Source organism: Ursus arctos, unplaced genomic scaffold (assembly GCF_023065955.2).
Source record: "Ursus arctos isolate Adak ecotype North America unplaced genomic scaffold, UrsArc2.0 scaffold_33, whole genome shotgun sequence".
Lineage (NCBI taxonomy): Eukaryota > Metazoa > Chordata > Mammalia > Carnivora > Ursidae > Ursus > Ursus arctos.
The window spans coordinates 20,692,087-20,716,853 of NW_026623019.1; the positions used below are offsets into that span (position 1 = coordinate 20,692,087).

At 46.3% G+C, this 24,767-nt stretch overlaps 1 protein-coding gene across 5 annotated transcripts in view; it reads right to left on the bottom strand.

The window, feature by feature from the left end:
* Nucleotides 1-23,680, bottom strand: part of TLE1 (TLE family member 1, transcriptional corepressor) — an 86,045-nt gene extending 62,365 nt beyond the window's left edge. For 2 of the 5 annotated variants that reach the window (XM_026518792.4, XM_026518790.4), the window contains exons 1-4: nucleotides 22,354-23,679; nucleotides 21,419-21,519; nucleotides 19,890-19,953; nucleotides 19,731-19,775 (exon numbers count right to left, since the gene is read on the bottom strand). In XM_026518792.4, coding sequence (XP_026374577.1) covers nucleotides 19,731-19,775; nucleotides 19,890-19,953; nucleotides 21,419-21,519; nucleotides 22,354-22,377 — 234 coding nt within the window. In that variant the 5' untranslated portion in view covers nucleotides 22,378-23,679. Of the gene's footprint in view, nucleotides 1-19,730; nucleotides 19,776-19,889; nucleotides 19,954-21,418; nucleotides 21,520-22,353 lie in introns of all 5 variants that reach the window. The other 3 variants (XM_026518789.4, XM_026518791.4, XM_044391098.3) reach the window with 3 other exon arrangements.
* Nucleotides 23,681-24,767: the final 1,087 nt, after the last annotated feature.

Sequence of the window (24,767 nt, forward strand, 5' to 3'; positions counted from 1 at the left end):
ATCCAAAAACTTGGGTTTGCCTCTCAGCAGATGGGTACCAGATGTCCTCAGGGAAGTCACTTCAACTGCTGGGCCGCAGGTCTCTGCCAATCGACTGCAGAGTTTTGTCAGAATCAAGTGAGCAACTATGTCAACTGTATCTACACTATCACAAAGTGCTATACTCTTACCCTGACCCTCCGAGGCCTTCCTCACATCCACTTAGAAACTGCCCCTTCTCTAGGCCCTTCATGATCCTCTGTAGCTTTTACTGTCATTTAGCAAACAAAGCCTATATATTTAAAATCACGCTTTATACACAGGGACGCCTGGGTGGCTCAGTCGATAAGCATCTGCCTTGGGCTCAGGTCATGATCCCAGCATCCTGGGACTGAGACCCATATCAGGCTCCTTGCTCAATGGGTAGCCTGCTTGTGTTCATACGTGCTCTCTCTCTGACAAATAGATAAAATCTTTAAAAATAAATAAATAAAATCACGTTTATATAAAGCTTCTGTACGGTTTCCTAACAGCTTTTAAAGTCTTCTCCACGCAAGATGGGAAGCATGAGAGCAAGACTCCTGAACGCGGACACAGCTCCTCACCAGACCTGCCCCACTAACACTGACCGCATGGTACACATTCAACACACTTTCAAAGGAATGCTTCACTGAACTAAGACGGAATCCCCACACACCCTGAACTCAATGACCAATATGCAACCAGATAAACTGTTTCTAAACAGTGTCTGAATAAGGCTCTGTTTACAGGAAGAAATACAATCTTAGGAGGTATGAGATTCATGTACATGTATATTTTAACTGAGTTCAATATGGGCCAATACCTCTGAGGCCAGCAAGGACACAAATCCTGGAGTATTTTACAGGGCTCTTACACGGAACACACGTTCTTCTGGGCATCTGAACTTAAAGTTTTAGGACTTTATGATTCCTAAAAGCTTGGCTCTCCACCTTTTCATACTCCTTACACCTTGTCTAATTACTAGACTGAAGAGCCCACTCCCCGACGTCTGCCCACTTTGCCACTACACACAGAGTAATATATAATGAGTGTTGTCTGAAGCTCAAAACAGGGCGAAGACTACTCAAGAGTAATTGCCCATGGGTCTCAAAGCAATCCAATGGCACCTTGCCCAAAGTCAGCTTAGGGAGGGGAAACTCCGCCACCATTAAATTGCAAATTGATGGATCATAAAAAATGCTGCTTGTGCTGAGGCCTGGCAAACTGATCTTTTGGTTTCCTTGAACCAAGCGGGAAGCCAAGAGAAAAACACAGTGGAGTGTTGGTAAGGAGTGTCTGGCAACAGATAAACGAGCAAGAACATGAAAACAAAGCATACAAAAAAAGGAAATAATCTCTAGATCCCTTCTGAGTAGAAGTTTCTGAGTCTGTGAAATGACAGCCTGAAATAGAGAAAAAAAAAAAAAAGTTCAACCTCACCGACAACCAAATAAAATGCAAATTTTGTTGTATGTAAGGAGGGTCATTCCGCACCAGTTAAGTTAGTTTATAAAAAAAAAGAAAAAAATTAATAAAATCCAACAATGATGAGTCCTCTGGGAAGCTGGAACAATCATACATTACCGATGACAGAGTAAATTGGTACAGTCGTCTTGGAAAGAACTGGGCAATGTGTTTCGAGAGCATGAAATTATTCAAACCCTTTGGTAAGGCTTCCCACAGCTAAGAATGTATCCTAAGGAAATAGTTCAGATGAAAAGCATTCCATGCATGAAGCTGTTCACTGCAGCACTCGTTTCAAAGCAAAAGAGAAAAAGCCAGGTAAAGACGTTAACAGCAGCTCCACACATCACATCCATCTGCAGAGTTTTTGAAAAACTTAACATTTGCCCTCCTGATAAATCAGCTGTCTAATACTAGGAGAATGGTTAAATACACTACATCAACCCAAAGGCATGGCCAGTAACCATTAAGGTGATTTTTATGGATAATGATGCTTAAATGGCCAACACATTTACTAGATGAAGCAGGAGGGCAAGAACAAAGATATGGTGTTAGTGTGCCTATTTTTTTTTTTAACATATGCACGTGGCCAAGCACTGTAATTTGACACCCAAAATAAAAACAGTGATTATGCTGGGGTGGCAGGGTTATCTGTAACTTTTTTTCCCCTCCAGTGACCTTGGGAACAGCACCCATGATTGACTGTTTAAATGTATGATGACACAGGGAAGGGAGAGAAGGGCAGTCGGGCCCACTATGCCTGTGATTGATGGTGGCAGTGAGTCACAACAATGCTGGCAAAGCCTGAAACCCTTTGGGTGCTCAGCCCTCTTACAATCCTCTCATCACACGTGGAGAAACCGATGCTGAAAGGAAATGATTTGCCCAGGATCATAAAGCAAGATTAGAAACCACATCCTCTGCCTTTTCCTTTCTCTAGGAAGTAGAAGTGGAAAATGGCGACAAGCTCAAAACCCAAAACAAAGCTGATGAACTCTCAGCCTTGTCTGCAGAGCGGTACAGTCCAAGCAGGACTGTACAGAGGCCAGAGCGTGTCATCCCTTGGCTGATAACAGTACCCCAAGAAGTGGCCCCCGTCTGTCGGTGACAGGCAGAAGGTGCTCTGTAAGGCGGAGGAGGAATTTTGTAAGGGACCTCGGTTATAAATTGCAAACAAATAAAGAGCAGCTTCCCAACTAACTGCACTTTCATCGTCCCCTTCACAGGCAGAGAGAATTAGTGCGTCAGCCCCAACATCAAACCATCCAGCACCCCAGGAAAGCAAAATCCACAAAAACACATCCATAAATACATCTCTAGATCCTAAAGATGACGTCGGATATACCTAAGAAAAATCCAGGATGTTCGAATAAAAACTGCCTACCTAAAATGATACATGCAAAGCACTGTAAATAATTTCTCAATGTTCTCCCCTGCCCTTTATAGGAGGGGAAAGGTTCCCTGCCTGGAGACTTTCTTCAGAAGGTCGGCTTTTCACCAGCCCGTCTCCCATGATGGCGCCTTGCTTCACCAGCACGCTCACAAAAAGGTAATTTTATCTTAAATTCTAATGCATCAGAGTAGCCTTCTGTTTAAAATATAATTATGTCGATAAAGGACTAACCACATTTTGGGGAAATCCAAATGAAAAGGGCTTGGCGTCTCCCTGAGGTTTTAATGGTTTAAGAGGTTGTCAATGGTTTTCCAACTTAAGGGTGCAGCAGGATTACATGAAAGCCTTGTTAAAACACAGATGGCTGGGCCCTGCTCCCAGAGTTTTGGAGTCAAGGGGTCTGCAGCCCAAGCATCTGCATTGCTAACAAGTTCCCAGGTGATTTGCAGCTTTTGAACCGGGGACCCCACTTTGAGAACCAGAGGTTCTGCCAAGACAGCAGCAGCGTCTACTGTTTAGCATACATACCAGGTCCTCTTACACCTCGTGAACAGCACAGGTGCCCAGTGGGAAGGGTCTGAAAGGTTAGCAAAACCCGCCTGGGGTCAGAAACAAGCGGCCCGGGAGGTCAGACCTGCCTCTCCTCTAGAGCTTTGGCCACACGCCATGGCGCCTTCTCCACCCAGGTTTTCTAAAACAAGACCATGGCAGGAACACAACCCAGGGGTGCAAGAACACATTTGCCTACTGTGGGAAACCTCAAACAATATTCATTTAAATGATTCCATCCCTGGCAATGTAGCCTCGCCCCTTCTTAAACCCTATGATTAAAACAAAACAAAGAGTACCAGATGACAGAAACCCTTTAGTGGCTCAATTAATCAGAACAGAAGTCACCAATTACTGGCAGATAATAACTTTTATGTCCTACCTCCCTCTCATTTGGCAGCTCCTACCGTGTTCTAAACCTGAGCCCTTTCCAACTGGGCACATACTCCATCCTTTCCCTGCTCATCTTTTACACTCGCGGCTTCTCTGAAAACAGGGAGGGGTTAAAAGGAAGAAGGGGAAGAGAAAAAAAAAAAAACACAACAACCCTGCTGAAGGCTGCCGGGGCGGAGATAGCAACACTAATTGCTCCCATTCTCTGGCTCCTCACGAGGCAGATTGCAGGGGCCTGCATCTCCGGAGAAAGCTCTCGTATCTTACTTCGCGGCAGCTCTCAGCAGAGCAACTCAAGTGCCCTTAATTGTTTATGTTCTTAATGCAGAGCCTCTTGAATGCATTCATTTTTAATAGCAGGCTTGAGTGTGGGGCCCATCAAAGAATGACAAAGCAACTCTATTCATTGGTTCTCTGTCCTGCAATGATGGTCTTTTGATTTATTTGCAAATGACAAGCTTGGCAGGCCCCACTTGAGGGCTGCCCTCATTTTTTTTTTTTTTTTAAGAATTCAGTTGCATTTTCCAAGATGAAGTTGAGTCTGCAACGCTGTGTATTTGTGTAAAATTTTCCCCCTTCAGTTCCTTCTAATTAATGACTTAAATGTTTTGACCCAACTGTTGCCAAGCAGAGCATTTGGGCTTTAATTTGTCATTTTGGTAAAGATGCATCCTTGACAAAAGCATCGCAGCTGTTTCAGGGCCCAAATAGCACATTTCCATTATTCAGAAACCCTTGTTATGGAGTTTAGCAAGTGCTGTTCACATGAAATCCTACTGACTTGTCCCACGATGGAAAAAGACAGCTTTTCGTGGCCTAAAGGAAAATGCACTGCTACGCCACAGGTTTTCAAGACACACTCTGTGGGGTGAATCACAGAGCAAAACCATGAAGTCACCACCTATTGTTCTCAGAATGGAAAGAGAACAAGCGTCTCCTGGAACACACCCAGAGCAAGCCTACACCTTTCACCCTCTTCACAGGTCTTAGTCATTAGGGAGCTCATGAGAAATTAGATAATATCATACAATAGCAGGATTAGTGGGAGGAAAAGCAGACTACATCATGCTGGCATGAAGGCTAAAATTACAATCACGAAAATAAAATATGCCCATGTAAAGACAAAGGCTGCATGGGAATATGCAAAAATCCAGTTACCCCTGAAAACTGGGTTTACGAGACTGTTCCTTTTCAAGATTCGTAACATTATTTTCCTCTCAATAAAATTTTAACATTGTCTTTTTCACTGTAGCTACCTTTTAGGCCTGAGTAACTGGCCTTCGGCTGGTACCGACTTCTGTCTACAATCACTATCTCCACATCTTCCATCATGACAAAGCAAACAACCAGTGCACACGACCTATAAAGCACTAGTTATCATTAGCTTTAACATTAACCATTGCCTTGCTCCCCGCATCTTGTTTGGAGATTACTGGATAAACAGCTGGGTATGAGTATTTCCTTAACAGGTTGGAGTCCTTAGCCAATCCATACAGTGGGAGAGGAAATTCCTTCCTGGGGTGACCATGAGCCAGGGGTTCCCTTATTTTATTTGATTTCACTTCATTTTTGAGAGCGCAAGAGTGCATGCATGTGCACACAAGGAGATGGGGGGAGGGGCAGAGGGAGAGAGAATCTTAAGCGGGCTCCATGCTAGGCATGCAGCCTGACACAGGGTTCAATCTCACAACCCTGAGATGGTGACCTGAGCCTAAATCAAGAGTTGGACGCTCACCCGACTGAACCACCCAGGCACCCCAAGGGTTCCCTAATTTTAAAAGCATGCCGCAGCTGAATCACCCATGTACATACGTGACAGCTGCTACTCTTCTTCTAAAGCAACTTCTTCGGCAAAGCAGCTACTCTACCAGGAGGCCTATGCCACCAGTGCCACATGTCATGGCAGCAGAATGGCCACCACAGGTTAGATACACGATTGTCATGGTGAGAGCCCAAGGCAAAGCCTTCAGAGCCCCAAACTCAGGCTCAATCTCAAAGCACTAACCCCTCCAGGCTGAGCTTCCTTGGGGAAGGAAGATAAGAAGCCTGGCCTTCCCAGCTGGAACCTCGGATTCTCTTTTCAGTCCGCATCTTGTGCCAAGAAGCCCCCCAAGCTCAGAATGCAGCAAACACGGGGCATCACAGGCTGGGAGCCACTGAGGTAGGAAAAGAACTTCTGCACAGCAAAATCAACAGTAAGGAAAAAAAATTATTTTCTTTTTTTTTTTTTCTTTTTTTTTTTTTTTTAAAGGCACTGTGCTGTTTTTTTGTTTTACTCGACAGAGACAGAGACAGCCAGCGAGAGAGGGAACACAAGCAGGGGGAGTGGGAGAGGAAGAAGCAGGCTCATAGTGGAGGAGCCTGATGTGGGGCTCGATCCCATGACGCCGGGATCACGCCCTGAGCCGAAGGCAGACGCTTAATCGCAGTGCCACCCAGGCGCCCCAAAAAAATTATTTTCTTGAAAGCGTCTTAGATCATGATTAAAATGAAATGTGGATGCTAGGGAAAATTTTCAATGCATACTCCTTTTGCAAAAGCTTTTAAATATTTAGAAGACGGTAAGTACAAGGATTCTCGATGACAGACTTCACTGGTGTATTAAAGATTCACAGAGTATTTACTCAGCTATGCAGGCAGAGGCAAACAGGAATCTCATTTTAAATACAAATTAAATTACTAAAAAAATCCAAAAAACAAAACAAAACACAATTCTGATCATTGCATTACAATACAATCCACAGAGAAATTGAAGCAACAGAAAAATAATTACCAATTCTTCAAGATAACAATCAAGCTACTTTCAGGGGAAAAAGAAAAAAAAGTGTGCTGCAGGAGAGGTAATTTATTCAGGGTTACATGGATGGACCAAAAGTATATGTAATTAAAAGCATGTCAAAGAAAAGCCCGGAGTCCTCTTCTACCCAGTCATGCCAACTTATAATTTGAAAATGATCCAGCGTTACGAGGTTACTGTGCTGTCTAAGCTATACTGGGGAAACATTACATAGAAGGGGGAACAGCTAGGCCCATGAATGTGAGAACGAGTTATAAGCCACGGGCCCCCAGAAGTTACTGCTCCTATAACTCAACAGTTCTTTTACAAGCGGACAAATCAATTTATGTGCTCCTGTGTGTGTTTAGAAAGCATCCCAGATACCCTTTCATTAATTATGTGGGTTTGGGACATGTCAATTCTCGTTTCCCAGAGCAGCAGAAACCAAACTGAACCCTGTATTCTGTTACACTGGTTCCCACTGGGCTGGGCTGGCTCGATAATGCTGAGCTCCTTCTGGAAGAACAGAATAGACTTCCTGCCATTTGGACTGTGAAACACAGTAATCCACCAGGGAATAAAGGTCAATGTTGCACTTTTGGTCATTACTGAATCATTTGAGATGATCTGTGGTGAGGATGAGAGGAAAATCGAAGTCTGCGAGAACGCTGCAAATGGCCTGACCTCAGACCAATTTTCATCTCCATCTGTCTAATAGACATGTGGATAAAAGGCCCTCCCCTCCCTCCTTCTGGGCCACTCGGCTGTTTCCAAATCCGCGGCACAAGCCAGGAACCAGTTAAACAATACATTAATGAGGGGAAATAACCTTCTAAGCCCCAGACTGACGCTTACTCAGGTTTTAGGCCATCGGCTAAAGTTTGGAACGCAATTTTCCAGTCTGCAAGCAGTGCTGCAAAGTAGAAATTTTAACGAATACAGAGAAATCATCTGCAGTGCAGGGGCATGTGCCAAAATCTCCTTGTTTGTACATGCAAATATATGCATACTTACACCTCCACCCCCCACCAAAAGACAGCCACACGATTTCCATTACATCTGCTAGCACACACACAAAGGGGAACAGCAGCAGTTCCAGAAACTGCATGCTGCTACGAAATAAATCTTTTTTTTTAAGTGTCCAATTAATGCTGCTTAATCATTATTAAGGCATTTCAATCCTTAAATACAAAATATTCCTGGGAACCCGGAGCCTAATTATCATTTAAGCTGTGGAATAAATGTTAACATCCCGACTTTATACTAATACTCCCCTTCACTGGTTTGGCCGAGCTACTTTTTTTTAAGGTAATGTTGCACCATATATAAGTTTAGGCCCCCACAGTATATCAATGTCAAACAACATCGTGTCAAGCTAAGATTCAATTCAGGTAAGTGCCACTGCCAAATTTTCTTGTTCCCAGACGGGCTTTAAGATTATTTTATTGCTTAAAATTTAATTTGTTCCAACTCGTGTCTCCATGACAACGTTGGCTAACCCTGCAAATCATTTGGGTAATTGGATATCTTATCTTTCTATTGCTCTCAAATCGAATGATTCTGCTAGAATTGTAACAGCCAATCAAATTTACAGTCCTCCTGAGTAATAGACTTGGAAAAGTAGCCACATTCATCTCCTCTTTACAGCCATATTAACCAGTATGCGACAAACAGTAGAATCTGGTCTTCAAACTATACTCCAAATTATAAATGGTGTCAATACCAATATTCTCACGGTGCAAAGCCTACTCAAAAGCTCCTTCCCTTTTATACTGTTTTAATTTGAGAAGCAACAATTGGTACTCATTCCATACAAACCCTGAGCAATTCCAGTACTTTGAGGGAAACCGACAAGGGTGCTAATCAGAAAAAAGAAAATAAAAATCACAGCTTTGGGGGTATTTGACCTTGCAATAAAATAATGACCAAAGCCATGGCTATGTAAGATTATACTAGTGCACCGACATTGATCTGTCTGGGTTCTTTGGGTGGGAAAGCCATAGTTGATGCATTCGTCAAGAAATAAGAATGAATACAAGATTTAACAACTAGCTCAAAAATCTCCGTTCCCTAAGAGAAAGCCACGTCGCCAAAATGTGATACCTCTTTGTACTTCATTGAATGTACGAATATCACAGCATCTAGGGGAAGTCAATTATGGAATACAGATTTCTTAGAAGATTCAAAAGTCAGCAATTTCCCTCTTGAGTTAGTGGTATGCTTCTGGCCCTTGGTCAGCTAAAAAGTACAGAAGTTGGATACATTTCCATGGTCCAATTCCAATCTTCTCAGTAGCTGTGCAAGGAGACTGGCTCTGCAGGCGGGATCTCACAGCCCGGGCACTGCAGCAGAGCCAGCGGCTCACAAATGGAAAAGGCTCTAGAACCCCGGCCAACTGGCAGGCTGGATGGGTTGTCAAGAACCTCGTGCTTCCCCTGCAGATACTTGGGACTTCAGGACCGCTTCTCAAGCTCAACACAAAGAGACAGCAACGTGGGGCTTCTCAGCACACAGATGTCAGCAGGCTGCCGAGCCTTTAAGCAAGTGTGAGAGCAGGTACTGGCACAATTTGTCTGAACACAATTTGAGCGGTGCCCTCCTTCCTCCCAAATGCTTACCATGACATCCAAGAAGTTTCCACGGCATCTACGGCATTATGCATGACGGTAAGAGCCAAAAGCTTAAACTTCCAGTGTGTCTAATCCCAGTGGCCCCTGCTTTTCTCCCCTGTGCATTTTTTTTCTTGTTTCTCCAGGATTCAGCACATAAGCAGCAGCTGTGACTGGACTATCCACAAAGATCTCAAGCCCGTGCAGTACATGGGGAACATAACACAAGGATCTACTCAAACTTCTACATAGCATTTAGCAGATCTCCACAGCTAAGGAAATGGTCTGTGTGTATACCTCACGGAGGCTGGAGACATCTTCCTTCTCTAAGCCAGCAACAGCTTCACCCGGCAATTCTCACCTCGCTTTTTTCAGGATGACAAAGCCTCTCTTCCAATTAAGAGTTGGATTTTCCACATTATATTAAAAAATAATAAAATAAAAAATAAAAATGCTCCTCTCGTCCTTTCATTCTGCCAAAACTCACTTCCACAAAATGAACCAAATCTTCTTTGTTGCTTCTCCATCCTCTTAAATGAAAGAACTCACCGTAACTCTGTCCTCACTGGTAGTTGTATTAACTACTTAAGGCTGTTGCCTGCCAAGGGCACATTTTGCTGTTTGGCCTAAATAAGGCATTTTAATTCTGCTAGATTCCTTAGACAACAGAGGCTGCCAATAGGTGATTTAAAAAAAAAAAAAAAAAAAGTGAAAGTTTCATTTTGATCCTAAAGATAAATGCTTCAGATCTTAGAAGGAAACAAATAAATACCTTTGTAATTGAGGGGAAATAATGAGAAGTGAATAATGCAGATGTAGGGAGGAAGGAAGCTTCTGGGCTTGGAAAAACAAGATGGGAGCCTGGCCTAGAATTCCAACAGCAGGGTACAGTTTTAAAGGGAGCAATAATAGCTTTAGATTATCAATTTCAAGAACACGTATCCTTCCCTCGGGGTGCCCCAGTGCCAGGCACCAATGTAACCACTCCTGTGTCAAAAACTCACTCCTGATAACTACCCTGTATGGAGTAGGTGCTGTTGCCATCCCTTAACCTACTAGCCTGTTTTCTCTTCGGTGAGGAGGAATAATTAATATCACACAAAAGGAGGCTGGAAGGATTTACAGACAGCTCCTAGGGCACACGGGAACTCAATGGATGGGAGCTGACTGCTCACTCTGATGTCCCAAATCAGCTTACTCTACAATAATCAGCCCAAGGAGCTGACTTTTGAAATCCGAAAAGCTGGAAAAGACACCGGGGCCGCCGGGGAACGGAGCGGGCACCTGTGGCTGCAGGCTGCTCAGAGACCGGGTACCCTTCCTCTGCCCCACTGGCCCATCCTTTATTCTCTCCATTCCAGACCAAGATGCAGATCAATGTTAAGACCTCCTTTCCTAAACCAAATGTGACCTTTTTATTTTCACTCACTAATCCATAGAAGCCTTTCAAATGGCACAAATAAAGGCGGCTGCATTTTGTTCTCTAAATCAATTTTCTCCCCAGCCATCAACTAGATGTTCCCGCACAGAGAAAGAACAGCCTTCCCTTCTAATTCAAAAATCCATACTGCCATTGCCCTTGCAAACTGCTAAACAAGCAGTATCGGCAAGTCACTTGTGTTCTGTAATATATTTACTGCAAATCCCAACGGCTCGCCTCCTAATGCAGTTTTCTATTGTGTCTGTGCGTGTCAATACACTGGCTGGTCACCTTACTTGTAAGAGGCTCTGACCAGCTGTTTGCTCAAGGCATCAAGAGGGCGCCTAGGAGAGACAAAGGCTGTTGCTCCTGGAGGGCCCAGCATTCGAGAGCCTCCTCCTCACGCTGGGGTCCTCAAAGAGGTTTTGTTTTCTAGCACTTCACATCCTTGTACCACCCACAGCCTCTGAGGCCAACTTAAACTCTTTAATAGGACAGTTTCCATCCATCTGAAGTTCCAAATCAGAGTCCTTTAGCACAATTTTTTCCTGGTTTCCTACCTAACAACATTAAAACTATGCCCCCCTCAGAGAATATGCTGATGGCATCTAAAAGGTACATTATGAAGGACCAAAAAGTAGGAAGGCTTGGTGGGGGGGTGGGGGGGCCTGGCTTTTCTGTTAAGTGCAAGTCTCTGCTTTTAGGTGACAGCTGAAAAAGCAAGCACCCGAACACCATATAATACAACCATGCCAAAACACAAAGGGCAATGTCTAGGAGGAAAGTGCTATAAAATGTAAACACCTGTTGAGATGGAATTCTTAAAACCCACTTGCAGAAAAGCCCTCCTTCACATGTCAGTCTAAAACGGGGTTGGGAGCTAAGAAAAGGCCTGGCCCAAGTTTTCCAGAATTATTTTCTCCCTTATTTACTGGGGGGAGGGGAGCAAAAGCTCTATGTTAAGATTTATGTGACAGGCACATCCTGGGATCATACAGGTGAGAACAGCATGGGTGTTCGCTGTTTAGCTCCTTCTTTTCCATGTATTTGAAATTCTTCCCAATGACATGCTTGGTGGGGTGAAGGAACTATGTAAAGACCAAAAGTAAACAATCAAGGGGTATGATCATGATTATTAAGGTATCTGGCAACTCAGTCACGTTAAATGTCTTTATACTTGACGCACTACGAGCTACTTATCCTCAACTCCGTTTCAGGGCTGTGGTGGTCTTGAGGGGACCAGCAGCGGCCCCAGGGCCAGTGATGCGTGCCCATTCTGTGCACAGAAACTCAGGCCTCAACAACACGCTACTTCTGTTCTCGCTCTCTCCAGCACAAACCCAAATACATCACTGTAATTAAATTCCCCATGAAGAAGCCTCCGCGGATATTCGGACTATAAGTCACTCGTTCAAAAGAAGAACTTAGCAGAAGTGGTTATACGAGAACTGAGGTCCTATAAAATATCTAACGAAATCAAACAGATTTCATTCTTAATTTCAGCACCAGAACCCGGCCGGGTACTATCGGCTCAAGTTTTTAATCTGGATTCCATAGATTTACTGAAGGATCTTAAGACGACCCAAAACAGCCAAAATTGTTGGGCAAAGCTATCTTGTGTATAAAAACATGGGGGATTTTTTTGCCCAGCAACTTCCACCTGATTTTCACATGGGTTCAGGATCCAAAATGATTACAACTATCACTTTCTTAAGAAGCATGCTCAACGCTACCTAACAATTAGTGTCCACTCCGTCCAACCCATTGGGAAGGGTATACAGTAAGTCTCAAATGCAAGCTTCGAGCAGACGGCAGCCTAGTCGGAACAACAAAAGACACACGTGAAAAAACATTATTACAGAAATTGGCGCAAAAAACAGTGATGGGACAGGCTCCTTTTGGAGAGGTCATGGAAGGCCTTAACGTAAACAGGGAGTGTTGTTATTTGAACTGGACCTTGAAGGATACTGAGGAAGGCCATATGAAGCTGGACAAAAAAGACCTGGGCTTTTTATAAAGAAAACTGAAAAATGCACAGAAAAATGCACAGTATATTTCAGGCAGGAAGAAGAAACCCACTGGCTGGATTAAAGGACTTGGTGGGAGGAGGACAAAGGTGACCAAGTAAGACTAGCAGGGACAGTAATCAGGGGCAGACACGCAAGGCTGTGAGTGATGGGCACAGGGGCCACTACTGGAGTGGGAAGCCAAAATCAGAAAGAACAGACAGACCAACATACCCAAAGACCCAAGTCCCAAAAGGGGTTTTGCATTCACCCTTTTGAAAGATGCTCCCATCCTGGGGCTGGAGTTCCCAGCGTTTGGGTGTAGGTTTCTTGTGTCTAGAGTGCGTGTACCCTAGCGGCTGCACGGGACATGTCAATAGGGTGCACGGAGGATGTGAGAACTTTTATTTTAACCCCTCTGCTTATAATTTCCGTTTCTTACAAATGGAAATATAATGCTTTTATAACTTATAAGTTTGTAAGCAAACATGTCTGGTGATATATTTTCAAGCTTTTCACTGACAGGTTTCACAAAATCCCACGGGCTAACTAATAATCTAGTTACACCAATAATGGTGCCCAGGAGCAGCAAACCCAGTAGAGTACCGCATGTACTTCAACAGTTCCACAAATGGCATGATTTGGACGTGCAAGTTCAAATACACTTACATTCTCAAAAACTGATTCCACTTTGTCAAGTGAATAATGAAAATCTAGTGAGTATCCTCCAGTACACTGGACATAGTTGTACATACACCTCTACCCCTTCGGCGTGTGCAGGGATATATACAGACCACACTTAACAGCACTTTTCTCTATCTGGCAGATGAAGAAATAAATTCAATGGATGGAATCTTCAGGGCTTGTTTTTCCCTCCCAGTCTTCTCCTTATACCCCAAACGACCTTCACCCTACCCTCTTCTGGCTAACGATTTGTGGTCCAAGAATGACTAAGAAGCAAATAAAACTTCTAGAAAAACTAAAAGATTTGTTTGTTATGCCTACTGTGAGAACAGGTGGGGGAAGGGCCTACACACTAGGCTCACAATTGCTTTCATGTTGCTTCAAAGCAGGCAAACAGAATTAAACTTAGTAATTATTAAAAACTGAAATGTGAAATAATGAAATACAGGTTTGTGCAAAATCACAGGTTATTTGATAAAACGTGTGCCAACACTTCTTGAAGTTTCATAAAATGCATGGCAAACCGGTGGTCTCTAAACGATTCTGTAAACATAATAGTTTTGCGAACAATTTCAGAAACCACTTTTTGCTGAGCCCAAGTGAATAACAACACATGAATATCTCAATTTGTTAAAATTTCATTGTAATTTTTTTTCTCTTTTCAGATCAAACCATGCCTCAGAAAAAAATGAGAAAATCTCTCCCACACCTGAGTGCCCACACCTACACCCACATACGCTCTAACTTAAAACACCAAACCACAGCCACAGAACAATCCTATGGCACGTTTCATATTACAAAACTCACCAACCTCATTGGTGAGAGCTGCTCTCAATCTGTAAATGCCTACTCTTGTCAAATAAGTCTACCTAGAAAAACAACTGCCTAAAATTCAATTAAAAACCATTATACGAAATATTCGACATTAAAGGTACTAGTTCTGAAAATCTAAATTTTTCAAAATCTGAAGTAACAGTAAGCAACAGAGACGGCAGGGGGGGCATAGGGACAATTGAGCCAGTCGAAGCCTATGAGAAACCCAGTCAGTTTCTTAGTTTCTTCCAATGTAATCCACTCCTGAAGACCACAAATATTTAATAATAGAAGAGCAAACACTCAGATCTATGGAAACCTAAAATGGTTCCATAAGCCAGTAACTGAATATATCGCTAGTATCACTACCACACAAGATGATTTATTTAAATATTTGCTAAAGGAGCAGATTCTTTCTGTGTTTCTTAATAAACACTATTTGGAGGAACAGCTTAAGCCCTCTGGCCAAAGACTGCACTCAACGGACACAGGCAGGCACCGGGTTTTGAACACTGGGGGGGGGGGGGGGGGGGTTAGAGGCACAACTCTCTTCACCTAAGAGGAGCCATACTGAGAACCTGCCTAGTCTAACCCCTCATTTTACAAGGAGGGAAACTGATGCCCGGGCAACTAGTCAATGACTCACCTAGTCACTAATCAAAGTCCCCTAAATAAGGGACCTCAATGAGCTATATTTTATACCAAGGCCCATCCTAAAGATCACATATTTTGTGCCTCATAGTGTCTTCTGGCATTAATTTTGAATTTTAAAAATACTTTTTATCTGAAGAACTATGCTTTTTTGACCCCTGCCTTAAATTCTGTGCCCGAGACAATGCATCCCTCACCTCACCTCTGGATAGTAACCACGAACTAGCCAAGTGTTGAAGGGGTTGAGTAGGGTGATAGAAAGTAGGGAGGAAGCCCCCTGCTTGCTGATAAAAAACAAAGGCTAATCTCGTGCCTCAAAATCTGGATTCTAAACACACAGGGAGCTTTATCTCTTTCCACTGAAGCTTGTGAAGGGCAGGCCTTGCTAATGAAGTGAAGTTGGGGACCACTCCAATCCTGATGACAGCATAGTCCCTTTGTATTACAAGGTAATTAACACCTGGTGGAGCTTAACTCTAAGTGCAAGTACTCCAGATAGTTTTTTTCCCATTCTGAGACTTGGACTTAGGGGGAAAAAAAAAATCTCAAAGTGAGAAACTGTAGATGGAAAACACACGTGGTTAAAAAGCAGGAAGAAAGGTAAGACTTGCAGACAAATAGTAAGGGTCACATCTAAGGGATTAACCTGCAGGTGAACCCCTAACGGTTCCACCTAAGCACTTTAAAAACGCTACCAGAGAACAATTTATTTTTTAAGAGAAACTTAAAAAGCACACATCAAAACTGTGAAAGCGGTTTCACTCCGAAATTTACGTGGTCTGAGATACCGTGCTGGCTGAAACATCACATGGCACTTGGGTATGTTAAGCTCTCCTCTGTTTCTCTTTCTCCTCTCCTTCCCCACCCCACAACCAGCACTGCAGAATGTGTCTTTTCTTCCCGAGCGAGTCCTTTCATTTATTTTTAAATTCTTGGCCGCCCTGGAGAGCCCCGAGTGCTCACTCTGCCCGCTCTTCAGAAGAATAGAGGCACAGAGAGACAAAGTGACTGATCACACTCGCTATGCCCTGGGCCTCAACCAGGAGTCCTGACAACACTTTACAATTCTCTTTTGTTCTTAGACATTTTTTAACCTGCAGATAGTAGTGCTCGGTTGGCTACGACTCTCTACCTACCCATGGCTGTGACCTCCATAGGCCAGTCAGTACTGCTGATTTTCGTGAATTCTTCGAACATGCATCTAGCCCGGACGTGATTGTGCACTGCGAACTTGCCAGCACAAAGAGCAAGAACAGGAGAGACATGCAGCCAGGCTGACTGGATCACCACACATGGGCTCAAAGCAGGGTCCACCACTGGCCTCGTCCCCCAATGGCAGGGGGCTGGGGAAAGTAGAGTGGCACTGAATTCTAGGGACCAGGTGACCCACACTCCAGCTTCAGCAGAAACCTGGCCTTGACAAATCCTGGACTCTGAACACATGCCCAAAGCCGCAGGCAGAGCAAAACACCTCCCCAGCCTACCTCACAGGAAGAGGCAAATCCCTTCTGAAGACTGTTATGTGCTGTACAAACGCACGCCACCAAAGACAACTTAGGGCATGGCTTCATCAGCAGCCTGAAGAGATACACTAGTGGAATAAGTAAGGCTTAGGTATGTATTTACAGTGCATCTTGTTCCAAAAATATCACACGAGGTCATACCACAGCACATGACAGAAAACAAAACTTGAACGATCACACTGCCAAACACACCAGGCACAGCCCTCAAAACAACCAGACTCACGTTCACCTGCTGTTTCCTAACACACCCTAACGCCCTGGTGGCCGCAGAATTGCCTCGAGGTTTCAGGAGATGTGTCTACCTCTCCTGGATAGATATACCTAGAGTTTACAATCTACCTGGAGAGAGATAGACAGGCAGAGATCTATAAAAGACACAAACAAAAACAACAACAAAAAATAACTGTCTTTTTTTAAAAGATTTTTATTTTGAGAGAGAGAGAGAAAACACCCGTGTGAGGGGGAGGGGCACTGGGAGAGGGAGAGGGAACCTCAAGTAGACTCCCCACTGAGCAAGGAACAAGACAGGAGCTCAATCCCAGAATCCTGATATCATGACAGGAGCCAAAATCAAGAGTCGGATGCTTAACCGACTGAGCCACCTAGGCACCCCTCAAAAAAGAAAAAAGAAAAAAAAAAAAAAGGAAAAAGGAAAAAAAAAAACTGTCTTAATGCTACCGTAAAAAAAAATTAAGTACCCGTTACCATCCTTAGTGCACTGACTTTTCAGTAACTAGCCACATATGGGAGCAGAAAAAGTGAGGGGAAGGCTTATCAGGAAGTGTTGACACAACATAAACATGGACTGTGGGCACCAAACCAAGTAAGGAAACCACAATTATACCATTCTCGATTTGGACCCGCTTCCACTTTAAAACTTCCAGACGGAAAAGTCAGTGGTGAGATTGACACTGAAATCTCTAAAACTCACTCCTTCGACAAACCCGCTGAAAGGTGGGGAGAGGGAGCGGTCGTCACACTGCAGACAAATCTTAACAACATTAAAGCTCTCTCCGTGGAAAGTTTCCCCATCGCTGCATTTTTTTTCAGTAACAAAGATGTTGTCAGAAATGACAATTTTTTGTGTCCCCTGATGATGCCTTGCTAGCATTTGGTTATAAGCCATAAAGCAGGACTAATTTCAGCCTGTCAGGAGTCTCGCTAATGCCCAGTTTCCCCCCAGAGAGAATTCCTGTCAAATCTAATGAGAGCTCCAAAGGCCCTCTCTACAATATAATGAGCACTTAGGCCGTGCTGGTGATCAGGCGGCAAAAAGCATCAATTTGAGCCTGGCTACACCCTGGGGGCCAGACGTCACCAGTTTTAATAAGAATTATGATTACTAGCTGCACCAAATGCCTCCTCAGAACTTATTATTAATGTGTGACATTCAGAAGGATGTTTTTCAAATGTAAGGCCACTTTAAACTGAATTACAGCACTGCTTTGCACACCACTCTAGTTAAGGGTCTGTCAGCATTTACAATATAAACTAAATTTCAGGGGGCTTAATACCCTACTATGAAGAACATGGCATCTCTCAGCTTTTCACATTTTTCAAATTACCGAGCCAATTATACACAGCATATTATTAATGCATACTGGCTCCTGGATGGACAATATTACCCACAAATGCCCAATAGTGTATAGAAACTCATTAGAAACCTATTTTCACACCATGGGGCTCCTGACCCTCTTCGCCCCTTCTTCCTTCTTCCTACTCGATAAAGAAGAGGTCATGTAACCATGTAACCTACAGGAACCCAGAAGAATTACACACTTCCTTTACCTCCCTAATAAATCCTGTACCAGCATACAGCATCACACAGAGGTGGTGTTTCCTTGTAAAAGAGTTGGTGAAGTTATTAAATCCTTTGAGTTTAGAAGTTTAAGAAAAAGCGCAGTCTTCTCTTACCCTTCTAGAATTTTTGTTAGCAAAAAAATGTGCCTTTGGGGTAACTTAAAAAAAAAAAGTGGCAGGTTACAACTCCTTCACCCAGTTTATTTGCATAATTCATGTAAATGACCATAGATCTTCTGGCCCAATTACTATCAACAAGTTACAACTGCCTCAATCAGGCACTAGCCATTAAAACACACAAAAAACAAAGGCACAAGCCCAACGTAATCTAGGCTACCAATTTTGCAAATCAGAATAAAATCAGCATTTTAAAGACCCAATTATATTATTAATGAAAGGCCTTGAACCTAACTATCCCTTTCCAAACACATATCTGAGAACAGATCTAATGTACACGACTTAACATTATGAAATCTATGATGAATTAAAAATCAAAGAGTGTGGAGTTACAAAAGCAGAATTCAACTCTGAAACACACTTGCTTAATGAAAGTCTTTGAATATAAGGAAGATCTGAAGGCTGAACTAATCAATTTCTCCACTGTGCCCCAGCCGGTCAGCCATGCTCTTTAATTTAATGAAACAAGGGTTTGAGATGAAATAGCACATATACATCAAGTAAGAATTGTATTGTTGCACTTTGAAATGTGTCCAACTGTGCAACTTCATCTGATGATAATTTTTTAAGAGGCAATCGATTTCTAAAAGACTTATTGTACCAGCGTCTTGATGAAAAAGTGAATGTCAGCATATCTCCAGAATACTTACACCCTGCCATTAATGCTTTCTTTGGCAGACAATGACTACTCAATCGAGGGTCCTTTGGGCTGAGCAATCATTTAGCTTTTCTTCTCTTATGAGGTCCTTAGTGCCTTGTTCCAGCTCAATACTCTTTTTATACACCATTATAGTAGCCATAAGTGTGAATTTTATGGGAACTTGCAAACTCATAGTCATAGCTAGAGCTTTCCAGTCACTAATCTTTTCATGCTTTTAAAACCACTAGGACTGAAGCAACTCCCAACATATGCTGTGGCCATAAAAGAATGCTTTTTCACCTCCAAATCTGCATCAATTGAGAAATTTTTCAAAAAGATGTCTGCTAATAACCCACTAATCATGTCACTTTATGCAACCCCAAAGCATGAAGAGATCCCCACAGTTAGTCGTATACCAGCATGTTTAACTTGCTTAAGGAACTCCTGAATATCCTTCTTTCCCCTGCAGGACCACACTGCTGTCCAAACCGGCAAAAAAAACAAGCTATTCTGAATTTCAGAACTCTACGGGATATCCAGATCTTTCAAGAGGAGAATCTACCCAGGTGGAAAAGTCAACTAAGAGACTCAATTTCTATCAGCCTAGAAACAGGTTGGTTCACATTTCCAAAGCACCTCTCACCTAGTCATTTAAAGATTCCATAATCGTCAAGAAGCCACCCTTCTGCAAAATACTACCACCAACTCACAGGAAGGGAAACCAAGGCAAGAAAATGGCATACAAATCCCCCCACCACTGAGGACAAAGCCAGTTTTATAGAATCATAATGACTGATTTCTCATTTCAACTGGAGATTTAACTAAAGCTTACCTGTTTATGCATTTCTATGTTTAATCCATATGACATTTCATAATACTGCAAAAATAAAAAACAAATCAAGCATTTCGTTAACTCACGTTTTGCAATGCTAGGAACACATATTTGCTAATCTTACATGAAAAGGAGAAAAGTCTAATCTCTGATACCTACCATCACATAGTGCCTCTGCATTTCTGTCTTTTCACTTGCCAGTTTCTCACATTCCAATTTAAGGCTACAAAAACAAAACAGGGAACTTAATGTAAACATTATGTCACTTGTTTTAACATCTGCCTCACATATTTGCACTTCAAGTAAAAACACAGACCAATTTGGAAAAGCCATAAACTATCTAGGTAAACATGCAAAAGCTTTGTCCTTGCATTTTATAGGGAAAAGGGGTAAGGTGAACAGCACAGGGTCTCCACTCAGCTACTATTCTTTTTCTTCTTGGTGCATACCTGGTCAGATGCCAAGAATGAAAAATCTGTCAAAACCTCTGATCTACCCCAGAAGACTGATTTCCCCTCCTACTCATCTGTTCACTCCTACTTCCCCGCACCAGTTTGCTCCATTGGACTCCACTAATATCTGGCCTTTGCACAATGTTCAGCGTCAGACATAGGCTGTCCCATCTCTGCCAGCTCAAATAGTCTCTAGGTTTGAAAACTGTACTTGTAAAGTTACTGCCACAATTGTTGGTCCCTTTTAAAATCTTCGGTTTTTAAATCCCTGCCAAAATATGTGAAGCAGCTACTGCAATAAAGTGGATTGAAGTCCTCCCTGCTTGGTAAACACAGTGTGGGCAGGTATGCCTCAAGTTCCAGAGATTATGATCTTCGAGCAGACAAAAGGTCAATAATCAGAAAAACCTCTAACAAAATAAGAAAATTCACACCCAAGCATGTGTGCTTTTTCTCAAGCATGACAAAAATAAAAACTGTCATTACACAGTTATTTCTTAGCTCTAATCAGCGAAGACTTCATAGGAACAAGGGAAGAAACTACCATTTCTGGAAAATCCACTATGGACAGGATGCTTTCCAATCACTTTTCATTTACAAATCTTTTGAAGTAGGTCTCATTAGATGAAGAGACTAAGCTGGGATATATATAAATGAGACTCCAGTCCCCTGTCCTGCCCAAACCAACCCAGAATGACGACAAAGCAGGGGAGCTTTCCCTGCACGTATCCACCTCCCTCTTCATCACCAACGTTGGGCACAGCTAACAGCATCTAGCCTTCCACAATGGACTTTGCCTCAGACAACACAATCCTCTAGTATGGCAAAGAGCGATTTCAACACGGGCTCTGCCTCCCCAAACCTGCACTCCGGGGCTGGGGCATCGATTGAACCAAGGTTTCAGCTCAGCCTGTTGCAAAATAAATAAACGAAGTGCAAATATTGACGGTTCTCATGCAACTCCTAAATACTCAAAAAAAAAAAAAAAAAAAAGGCTCCCTGGAACAGCAGCAAACGGGCAAAAGGGAAACAATGGTAGGAGGAGGAGACTAGAGAAGAGGCGGCCCGGGAAGAACCTAGAAAGGGGGTAACTTGAATGACAGGTCTTAACTGCGACTCCACACGCCACCGCCTGGACGCAAGTACTAAGTACAGCTGCCACAGCCACCAGGCTGGGCGAGGAGGGGCTGGGGCTGCCCCCAGGCTACCACTCGCCCGGCGCGGCCGGACACGCACCTGTGATACTGGGCCTGCAGGAACTGGAATTCCTCTTTAATCCGGTCCAGGGACTCCGGGATAGTGAACTTGAAGGGCTGGCCTGCAGCCTGGTGCGGCGTCTGGGGGCGACCGGCGAGGGGAACCGCGGGACAGGGATGCGGGTAGATAAATAAAGCAGTAAGTCAGAGGACGGAGAAGTGGGTGGGACATAAACAAAAAATAAAGTTAAAAGTGGCGGAAAACGGAGCCCTGAACTCGAGTTTGCGCTGCACTTTATGCGGGGAGAAAGTGGACCCTCGCCCGGTCTGGAGCCACCAGATTCCGAGCCTCTTCCGTGCTCCAGGGCGGGTCGTGGTACGTGCGCCCGGGTCACCGGCTGGAGGGACAGGGGCTCCCCGGCGGCCGGGGAAGACCAGGCCAAATTGTCGTCGTAGCCACCAACCTCTCCCCACAGGGGCGATAATGACCCCGGGGATCAGAGGAGAAAAACAACTCCCTAACGCTCCTCGTTCCCAGAGTCGCCGGGGCCACCTCCAGGCGCACTGGAACGGGGGCTGCATTGACATGTAAATAGGCGAGACGAGAAACAAAGGGGGGGGCGCCCTACCCATCTCGGGGGGGGGGTAGGTGGTAGGGGGGAGCTGTCGCTACGGGAAAGAAACCCCAGCCCCGCCGGGTGCCCCCGCCCGCCCTGTCTAGACGTCAACTCGGAGGGGGCCCGGAGTAAAGGGAAAAAATTGAGAGTTTCAGCTCACTCCCACCAGGAGGGGAGGGTCCGGACCCGCCCCAGCCTTGCACTCCTAGAGGCTGGGGTGGGGGGGGGGGGGTCGTCCAGAATGTAGCAGACACCAGTCTCCTTACAACATAGGAAGAGCGCCGATCCCCACCCCACCCCCAACCCCAACCCCAACCCAATGCTTTGGCCCTCCACCCAGCACCCTGCCGCGCCTCACCGGGTGCCGGCTCTGCGGGAACATCGCTCTGGCGGCGGCCGTAGCTCTGTTTCCGGGCAACTCAATTCTCCGCTCAATTTCCAACTTTAATCCCGCCGAGGAAAATTAAGCCGAGAAGCCAGGCAGAAACCGGGAGCGCGAGGAGCGCGCTGGCCACGCACGCAGGCGCGCTCGGCGGGGCGCACCGGCCACTCGGCGCCCAGCTGCTCCTGCTCCCGCCGGTGCGGGTTCCCTCGCTCAGGGCCACATCGCGGGGCACCGGGGGCCCGGCTGTACCAAGAACCTGCGCGGTGACGCCGGCGCCCGAGAAGAGGGCGCGGGGGCTATGATCCAACCCGCGGGCCTCCGCTGCCCGGGCGGGGAGGTGGGGGCGCGGTAACTCCGGCCGCGCTCCCCTCGGCGATCCCCGTACGCGGCACCCGTCCCGAGCAAACAAATCCAGGCGGGCTGCTTTTCTTCGCTCTTCTCCCGGTCCGCCTCCTCTCCGGGTTTTCCCCGCGGCACCGGCCGCGGGCGAGGTGCAGGTGGCCCGGCGCCCCCGGCTAACCCCACACGAACAAACCTGACGACGTTCGGGACCAACCGCTGCGGGTCAGGGCAGCGCCTTCAGCCGGGCGCTCGTCGGTTCCCCGGAGGCGGTGAGGAGCGAGGTCCGGGCGGCGGAGGTTCCGCGCCTGGCGCTCCGCAGCCCCAGCCGGGGCGGAGGAGCGCGGGATGACGACGAGGCGGGGAAAGTGCGGAGGGCGCGCCGGGAGGCGGCTCGGCACGCCCCGTACGACCAACACTCGGTGTTCTCCGCGGTTGCACAAACCCTCCTGGCCCGGCGGGGCTACACCGCGGAGCGCAGTCCCGCAGTCGCCCGCTGCTCCTCGAGCCCGGGGCGCATCCGGGCGCCGCGCCCCGCGCGCACTCGCCCCGCACGGCCCGCCCGGCCGCTCCGGACTCTTCCTCCAAGCCCCTTCCTGGGCCCTCTTTCTTTCCTTCCCTTCGTCTGCCTCTCCGCAAAGGGCGCTCCAGCCCGCTGCAAAGTTCTCTCACGACCCGGGGGTCGACATCCACGAGATGGTGGGCGGGGGGGGGGGGGCGTAAAGCAGGAGTGCGCTCCGCCGCTCGGCCTCCCTCTCCGGCCGGCAAACTCCGCGGACGCGTCCGGAGTAGTCGCGGGAGGATTAAGTCGGCGCGGGCCGGCTGAGGTCCGGGCTGGTGGCACGGGTCCCGCCCGGCCGTGAGAGGGTGGGGGTGGCGCAGTCGGCTGCTTCGGGGACGCGGGGCACAGGGTACTCGCCGCTGCTGCTGCTCCTGCAGCCGCCGCTCCCGCCGCCGCCGCCCGCGCCTCTCGCGCCGGTTACATTAACACGCGGTTTCACACTCCGGAGCTAACCAGCGCCGGCCCCGCCCAGCCCAGCGCGGGCGGGGGGCGGGAACGCAGAGCCGGCGGGGGACGTGAGTCCGGGCGGTAGCGGGGGGGGGGGGGGAGAAACGGGGAAGCGTGCGCCAGCCAATCGCGTGCGCCACGCCCAACGTGGGGTGCTGACGCGACGCCTGCCCGAAGCCTATGGCAGCGCAGCACTGGACGGGCCGTCTTCCCCCTCCTCTCCCACCCCACTAGCTTCCATCTCCGCTGTCTCCCCGGTCTCCCCTCCCACCCCCCCACCCCTCCACCCCTCCTCCGCCAGCCGCGTCCTCCCGGGCTCGGTGAGGAACTGTTCCTGGAGGAGCCGCGGGACGCCGAAACCAGCCAATGGGAAGAGGCGAGACGCGGAGATTGGCACCGAGGATGGGAAGGTCGGTGGGAAGGAGAGCGGCGGAGCCGGGCTGTCAATCAAAGTAACGTGGGGCTGGAGAGGGTGCGCGCGGGCGCGCGCGAGCGGGAGGGACCGGCGAGCGTGCTGCCGCGGAAGCTGGGGGCTCGAGTTTGCAAAAATCCTGCCACTTGTTCACTTTTCCCTTTAATGGAAATCCTCAGATCTCAGTGAAAGTAACTCAGAGACTAACCGCGTAGTTTCTTATGGGGGCGGGGGGTTGGTAGTTCGAGCCAAATGCGTCTTTCAGTGCTTGCCCCTTGTTTGATGCTCCTGTTTTGAAAGTAAGGTCACATTCAAAAATTTCTCTGAGGATTGTTTTTCCTTGAGCTGCCTTTTCGTGAGAAGGAGTGGACTGTGCATTTGGTGGAAAATGCGGCAGCGCATTGGCTGGCGTACGTACACCGCCGTCTAAGACTAGGCTTTTAATGTTCACGCCCCCCTTTGCACCCAAGGTGGTAGGGATTGGCTTTTATTGGAGCATTTCAAAGGACTTTGCAAAAGGTCGGCCTGCCTTCGTTTGGCGGGAAGGATACCCTAAGATGCGCCCAGGGTAAGGCACGCGCGTCCCAGTCGCGAGGCTTTTGCCGGCGGCGCGAAATCTCTGGTCCG